Source organism: Myotis davidii, unplaced genomic scaffold (genome assembly GCF_000327345.1).
Source record: "Myotis davidii unplaced genomic scaffold, ASM32734v1 scaffold840, whole genome shotgun sequence".
Classification (NCBI taxonomy): domain Eukaryota; kingdom Metazoa; phylum Chordata; class Mammalia; order Chiroptera; family Vespertilionidae; genus Myotis; species Myotis davidii.
The window spans coordinates 68,898-77,308 of NW_006291973.1; the positions used below are offsets into that span (position 1 = coordinate 68,898).

Consider the following 8,411-nt stretch of genomic DNA (forward strand, 5'->3'; position numbering starts at 1 on the left):
CTGTCATTTGTGTCCTGTTTCTTTGTCTCGGCATTTTTTATGCTTCGCTGTGTCGATAGAGTGGCTTTCTGTGCTAAGTGTCCCAATTACATGAGGCAGACACTCTTGGTGTCCCCCCTTGTGGTCTTTGTGTGCAGTCTTGTTGTAGCTAAGCCTTGATTGTTGTAGGTAACACTGGGAGGGATTTGACCTCCAGGCCAACTGGCTGTGAGAATCAGCTGTGTCTGCAGTGGGAGAACTTCTGTCCTCTAGGGAGGTTCTAATCTAGCCTTTGCCTGAGGCTATCCCGCAAATGCCTCTGTGCAAGCCTTGGGTGGGGCTTGTCTCAGGGGATCAAGAGGTCGGGTAGAGTGAGCAGTTATGGCTGCTCTCAGTACAGTCCCCAGAGGCTATGCCTCTCAGTGTCCCAGCAAGCGCTGCAAACCTCGGAGAGAAAGCTACCCTCGAGTTCCAACCGATGCCAGACAGTCCCGCTTCTCCCGTATGAGTCTGGGTCCCTAGAGACTCTCCCGGAATTGGAGCTCAGAGCCTGAGACTCCCTCCCGATTGAAAGAGGCAACCACGCCCTCAGCCGCCAGCCCGCTCCACAGGCACCTCCACACTTTAGTATTTCACTTCCATACTGCGCCTCCTCTGAGTCTCGGTATGCTTTTCTCTTTCCTTCTAGTTGTGGAATTTCCACTCAGCCAGCCTTCCTGTGGTTCTGGGTGATGTCTGTTCCGTCTTTTTTTTTTTTTTTTAATATATTTTATTGATTTTTTACAGAGAGGAAGGGAGAGAGATAGAGAGTCAGAAACATCGATCAGCTGACTCCTGCACACCTCCCACTGGGGATGTGCCCACAACCCAGGTACATGCCCTTGACCGGAATCAAACCCGGGACCCTTCAGTCCGCAGGCCGACGCTCTATCCACTGAGCCAAACCAGATTCAGCCTGTTCCATCTTTTAGTTGTATTTTTGAAGTGGTTGTGCAAGGCAGCAATCTCTGGTGTGAACCTATGCTGTCATCTTGGTTTCTCCTAAGATTGGTTTTCTTGAGATATTAATGTTTATTGCATGTAACATTTAAGATCATTTTCTTGAAATATTAAGGTTTATTGCATGTAACATTATTATATTTAAAAATCATTTTACTGGAAATTAAAAAAAAGAACATCTTCAAACTGAAAGAAAAGGCATGTTAATATAGCAACAGGTTTAATGTCTTTTAAGTACATAAAATTAATTTTTTTTTAAATACATTTTATTGATTTTTTACAGAGAGGAAGGGAGAGGGATAGAGAGTTAGAAACATCGATGAGAGAGAAACATCGATCAGCTGCCTCCTGCACACCTCCTACTGGGGATGTTCCGGCAACCAAGGTACATGCCCTTAACCGGGATCGAACCTGAGACCCTTCAGTCCGCAGGCTGATGCTCTATCCACTGAGCCAAACCGGTCAGGGCCATAAAATTAATTTTAAATAAATGGAGAGATATACCATATTCATGGATTGGAAAATGTTAATGCTGTGAAGATGTCAGTTTTCCCCAACTGAGCAGTAGACTCAATGTAATTACCATCATGAGCCCAGGAGAGCCCAGGCCAGCCAGTTCAGTGGTTAGTGTCAGCCTGCACATGGGAGGATTGTAGGTCCAATCCCCACCTCCCCTCCACACCCTCTGGAGTGCTTGTGGGAGGCAATCAATAGATGTCATATGAATGTTTCTTTCTCTCTCTCTCTCCTCCCTTCCTTTCACTCTGTCTAAAAGCAATGGAAAAAATATCCTCACTGCTTGGGTGAAGATTTTTTTAAAAAGCCCAGCCCTTACCAGTTTTCCCAGTGGATAGAGCATCGGCCTGTGGACTGAAGGGTCCCAAGTTCGATTTCCGTCAAGGACAGGTACCTTGGTTGTGGGCACATGCCCAGTAGGGTGTACAGGAAGTAACTGATTGATGTTTCTCTCTCATCGATGTTTCTAACTCTCTATCCGTTTCCCTTCCTGTAAAAAAAAATCAATAAAATATATTTTTTTAAAAAGCCCAGTAGGATGTTTAATTGAGAAATGGGTTTTTTTTACATATATATTTTTTATTTCAGAGAGGAAGGGAGAGGGAGATAGAAATGTCAATGATAAGAGAGAATCATTGATTGGCTGCCTCCCGCACGCCCCTGCACTGGGGATCGAGCTTGCCACCAGATCGTGTGCCCTTCACCGGAATCGAACCTGGGACGCTTCAGTCTGCAGGCCGTTGCTCTATCCACTGAGAAAAACCAGTTAGAGTGATAAATTGATTTTAAAACACAGTAAGGTTTTAAAAAGAAAAGTGATAACAAGAAAAAAATTGAAAAAAGAAGAAAGTTGGGTGAAACTACCCGATTTCAAAGCTTAGGGTAAAGAAAGTACGGTACAGGTCAAGGAAAGAGAAGAGTGCAGGTTTTCTTTTCCAGACTTTTGATAAAGGCAGAAGGTAACAACGAAGTAGTACTCTTTCCAATTAATGATGTTGGAACGAATACATATCTTCTATATGAAAAAAAAAAGAAGTGAGCCAAGGTGGGGCTAATGTCAGCTCACTCAAAAAGTCAGGGAAAAGGGAGCCTTGGGGACAGGTTTAAGGGTTTAGCCCAGGACAAACTGCCACTTCCCATTGCTCCTCTTGTTGTCAGTCTCATCAGATTTCTTAGAGTTTAGGAGATACATGTCTGTGGGTAAATAAGAGACAGAAGGGGCAGGTTTGGGCCTGCTCTGGGGAGGGAGAACATACCAACTCTTAATTTCTTAAGCTCCATTGTATAAATTGTTCAAGTTATGACATATATAAACTATTATAGCTATCAAGCCTTCAATTCCCATTGTATACATCTTTGTTCTTTTTCTTCTTTATTTTGCATTTTTATTTTATTGACTCCAAAGTAGGTAATGTGTCTTTTTATTAAATGGAATCATACAATATGTGGTACTTTGTGACTGGCTTTCACATACTTATCATCTGTTTTCAAGGTGCAGCCATGTTGTAGTATGTATCTTGGCTTCACTTTTTATTGTCAAACTAGAGGCCCAGTGCACAAATTCATGCATGGGTGGGATCCGGCTGGCCCCAGTCGGCCCCATTTGGGCTGGGCTGGCCTGGAGGTTGGCTGGCTGACCCTACCCCCTGGTCGAATTCCCAGTCAAACTCCCAGTGAAGGGGACAATTTGCATATTAGCCTTTTATTACATAGGATAATGTTCCATTGTATGAATAATACCACACTTTAATTTATCCATCAGTAATGGACATTTGAATTATTTCTACTTTTTGGCTATTATGAATAATATTGCTATGAACATTTTGTGTAAGTCTTTGTGTGGGCATATATTTTCTTTTTGGCATTGCTGAGTTATATGATAACTCTAACTTTTGAGTAATTTCCAGACTGTTTTTCCAACACAGTTTTTCCAAGCAGATACACCATTTTACATTCCCTCCATCACTATAGGAAGATTCCAGGTTTTCAACATCTTGCCAGCACCTGTCTTTTCATTGTTGTCATCCTAGTTGGCGTGAAGTAGAATGTGGTGGTTTTTATTTGTATTTCTTCTTCAATGACTAATGATGAACATCTTTTGGTAGCTTACTGGGCATTTGTATATACATTTTTTTTTTTTTTTAGTGTTAATAATTCTAAGATAAAAATATAATCTGTTTCTCCTTAGATGTTGGAAGCAAAATCAAAGAAAATATCCATATCAGAAAACAGAAAAAGAAATGCTATTAGAGAAGAAAATGAAGGGAAATTATATGGATCATTGAATACACTTTTGAAAAAAATAGAGGGAATACCAAGAAAAAAGGAAAAGACTTCAGAGCCACAGCTATCAGCAGAGTGCAAGATAGATGTATCACTAACCAAACAGGATATGAATTTACCTGCTTCTGCATCCATCATAGATGATACATTCCAAGAGCAACTGGAAGGTAAAAAATCTGAAGACTCCACTCAAGCAGTTGTGCTTTCTGCAGATCCAGGCACATGGCCCCGATTTTTAAATATTAAACAACGGGACTTTCTTATAGAAAATGAACCCCCTCAAGTAAGAAATTTCAACTTTCCAAAAGACAATACAGGGAGGAAGTTTTCAGAAACTTATTATACACGAATTCTTCCAAATGGTGAAAAAACCCCTAGATCCTGGTTGCTTTATTCAACCTCAAAAGATTCTGTGTTTTGTCTACATTGCAAAGTCTTTGAGGGAGGAAAAAATCAATTGAAGAATGAGAATGGGTGCAAAGATTGGCAGCACTTATCACACATTCTTAGTAAACACGAAGAAAGTGAAACGCACATCAACAATAGTTTTAAGTATTCAAAATTCAAATCTGATGTGGAAAAAAACAAAACTATTGAAACTGTAGAACACAGAGAACATGAGAATGAGACCAATGAGAGTGTGCTGTTGCTGTACACATGATATACCTGATAGGATCTTATGTTCACTCACAAGAGATCTGTACCTCACAGTCAATACCATTGTGTTCTAAGGCTCCTACAGAGAGTAACTCAATAGTCCATTTGCAATAAGCATAATGGCAAAGAAATAGTAAAGAATGTTTGTTTTCCAAATTCTAAAGGTATTTTGATTCAATAGGAATTAATGCAAGTTTCAGTAAACACAGTTGTTAATTTTTTCAATCTATCCACACGTTTTTAAAATGGCATTTGATAGGTTTGGTTAATTTTCTATTCTAAGTAGAAAGCACAGAAAGAGGTAGAAAAAGGCTTAACTTTATCAATACCAGTTTGAACAAGATACTTATGTGAACAAGTGTTCTCATCATTATTATTAAAGTAAAAACATTCAGCAGCAGTCTAAAAATAGAGTCGGATATGAAACTACAGAGTTTTGCTATTAAACCAAATACTTGTGATTTATTTCTTTTGTGTAAAACATCCTTTTATTTTAGGAAAATAGCATTATTTGTTAAATAAATGTTTAAGGTGGTTAATTTGCATTTTTTTGGTTTTTTAATTTGTAAATATTTTAGCTTTTATTGTTTTGTGAGAACTATAAGCATAAAGTTCCTATTTTTATGTTGGTATATATATAAGAAATATGAAAATAAAAATATATTAAGTTAACCTTTAGGTAATGTGGCAATTTTTTCCTCTGAAGGAGGTTTTCTGCTTGAAATCTGAGAAATACTCATGAAAAGTAAGGATCTCATTTTCCCAGATGGTCAATCAATGTTCCATCTGTATATTTGGTAATTCTCTATTGTTTCTGATACCAATTTTTATCCGATATTAAATTCTTTTTAAAAAGTATATATTTTTATTGATTTCAGAGAGGAAGGAAGAGGGAGAGAGAAATAGAAACATCAAGGATGAGAGAGAATCATTGATCGGCTTCCTCCTGCACACCCCACACTGGGGATAGACCCCACAACCCATGCATATGCCCTGACCAGGAATCGAACCGTGACCTCCTGGTTCATAGGTTGATGCTCAACCACTGAGCCATGCCAGCTGGGCTAAATTCTTATGTATACTTCAGCTTCTCTCAAGGTTTTTCCTAGGAAACAAACTGACATATGAGCAGAACAAGTTATGTTTTTGTTGGTGGGGCTGACACTCAGAGTACTTGACTATAAGTGAGGCCTGTGTTGGATCTTCCAGGGAAATCATTCTCATTAATTTATAACCCTATTTTTGCTTGTTTTTTTGTTTGTTTGTTTGTTTGGGGTTTTTTTGTTTGTTTGTTTTATTGCAGTGATCATTTCAATCTCTTAGACTTGGATCTGAATGAGCCTTTGGGATATTTCCAAAAATCCAGTTTGTTCTCAGAGGCCTATGAGGATATTCTAGAAAATATAGCAGGTTGTTCTGAAGTTCCTTTGCAAAAGGTTAATGGCCTTGTTATTTCATTAAAGCTTAGAGTTAATTGACACATTTGTTACATGATTATATTAGACTAGGGGTCCAGTGCACAAATTCATGTACTTTAAAAGGAACTGTGGGCCGCAGGCTGCAGTGGGCACATGGGCAGGTCTCAACTCATCCTCCATGCCCCTGCCCGGCCCCTTCCACCGTGTCCCCGATCCCCCCGGTCCCCTGTCTGCCGGAAGTCCCGCTTCCACTGCCACTGCACCCACCCACTGAAGGTGCTGGCACCCGCTGACGGTGTGGAGCGATTGGGGCTGGCACGAGCAGCAGGTGCAAGCAGAGCTGGCGCTGTCAGTGGGTGCGAATGGCGGCTGCTGCCCCGATCGCCCCTTAGGAGTAGGGGGAGGTGGAGAAGCCCTCATGGGCGATTGGGGCCGGGAGCTGCCACTTGTACCTGCTGATGGCGCTGAGCAATCAGGACCCTCGCTGGGTGCTGGAAGTGGGTGTGAACAGCAGCTCTAGCGCCAGCTGCGGGTGCGAGCAGCGCCGGCACAGGCAGCAGGTGCAACCACTGGGCAGGACTGTGGCGTGCAGGAGCAAAGAATTTTCAGTAACCACAGAGGCTTGCCTCGATGACAGCGACCAGTACCCCACATTGGTCTGGCGCCCCTGCTCACCTCTACCATCCCACTGTGGCCTACGCCCACCATGTTCTGTACTCTGCCTGACTGCTGCCAGTGCCTGCCATTTTCCACACGCATATGTCAGCACATATCACAGTAACCGGTTGTTCAGTTGTTCCACATTTTGGTCTATTTGCATATTAGCCTTTTATTATTTAGGATAGACTGTTGAGTGTCAGCAAAGTAATGAAGTCAACCAGTGACTACTTAAATAATTTGGTAAGACCATCAAAAATAAAATTAGATCCTCCAATTCTTTCATTTCTTCAGCATAATACACATCTATCAGGCACCATAAACCCTTCATATAGTAATGAGTTAAATGTGGAAAATTCAAAATTTAGGTGCTTGGTTTATCGGTATTCACTGTAAATTTCAAATTTTGGTATGTCTGAAGTTTTTGATAATGAAATGTTGAGGGGAAAAAACTGTAAATTCAGGAGATGATAAAAGTAAATATTTCTTGGCAGGGGAATAACAGGTGTTTGTTTTTTTCTTAACTAGATCTTTTCTTTACATTGTAAAATTAGAATGTACTTGCTATAAAGAAGGAAGGCAGTACACAGAATGAGAAAGGCAAGTCCTATTTTCTGTCCCCCACTCTCCTGCTATGGGATTGGTCACTAATGATGTGAACTATACTCAGTGTTTGTTTCCCATCCTTTTAATTTCACTGAGTAAAGGCATTAGGAAAAATGAGAAAGGACAATTCAAAGTAACAGTCCTCAAGAAATGGCAATTTATTGATTTTCTCATTGAGAACAAGTGAAATTTTTTTCATAAACCTCACAATTTCAAATATTACATCTTTAAAATTCTTACATTGAGACATTTTTTTTTCCTTTGATCCCCTGGCTCACCTCTGTTCAGTGCTGGAAGCTAGTAAGAGTTGCTATTAGCCACTTTACATGTACAATGTACAATTTGCTACATAAGATATAAAAGTGAATAAGAGTTTGAAATAAAGAGCTCAGTCCAGTTTGGTAGAAAGAATAGTGCTATATTACTTCAGGTCTTATCTCTTCTGTTTCAAAGCTTCGAAGTTCCCCATTGCTTCTAGTTTAGAACTCCCAATTTCTTAGCACAATATAAGTTAGATAGCTATCAGTGTAAGGTAATAGGGGAACACTGTAGACAGAACATGAAATACAAAATTTTGGAAATGGAATAGTCTTCTATAGCGTTGAGTTATATAGCATGTTTACATTAGGATGAAATTAGGAATTTGAGAATTTAACTGAAGCTGAAAGGAAAATCTGAATCATGTGCCTACATCTGTTTCTGAGACAGTAAGAAGTTTGAGAAGATAGTAGCATAATATGGAGGACTAGAGATGATTTTCAAAAGCTTATAGTTATCATTACTGTGAAAATTAGCCAATGAGGCCCTGGTCAGGTGACTCTGTTGGTTGTGTTACCAGACCGCCTCCTGAATCAGGGGACAATGGGCTCTCCCCTCCTCAGCTCTTGCTAATCTTGTGAGAAGGAATACAGACAAGAAGCAGAGCAAAGCAAGCCCATTTATTAAGAATACACGTGGCGCTCTAGCCGACTTGGCTCAGTGAATCAGTGGATAGAGTGTCGGCCTGTGGACTGAAGGGTCATGGGTTTGATTCCGGTCAGGGGCATATGCCTGGGTTTCGGGCTCTATCTCCAGTAGGGAGCGTGCAGGAGGCAGCCAATCAATGATTCTTTCTCATCATTGATGTTTCTATTTCTCTCCCTGTCTCCCTCTCTGAAATAAATTAAAAAAATGTATTTTTAATTAAATCTTTATTGTTCAGATTATTACATTAGTTACTCTTTTTTCCCACCATAACTACCCTCCACCCAGTTCCCACTCTCACTCCCCACCCACTGTCCTCCGCCATAGGTGCAC

General features: G+C 40.4%; 1 protein-coding gene across 4 annotated transcripts in view; it reads left to right on the plus strand.

Annotated features, from left to right (window-relative positions):
• Positions 1-5,987, plus strand: part of ZMYM5 (zinc finger, MYM-type 5) — a 52,394-nt gene extending 46,407 nt beyond the window's left edge. For 2 of the 4 annotated variants that reach the window (XM_015565048.1, XM_015565047.1), the window contains one exon: positions 3,683-4,898. In XM_015565048.1, the coding sequence (XP_015420534.1) occupies positions 3,683-4,438 (756 nt within the window). In that variant the 3' untranslated portion in view covers positions 4,439-4,898. Of the gene's footprint in view, positions 1-3,682; positions 4,899-5,140; positions 5,180-5,737 lie in introns of those variants that run through there. The other 2 variants (XM_015565049.1, XM_015565050.1) reach the window with 2 other exon arrangements.
• The last annotated feature ends 2,424 nt before the right edge of the window (positions 5,988-8,411 follow it).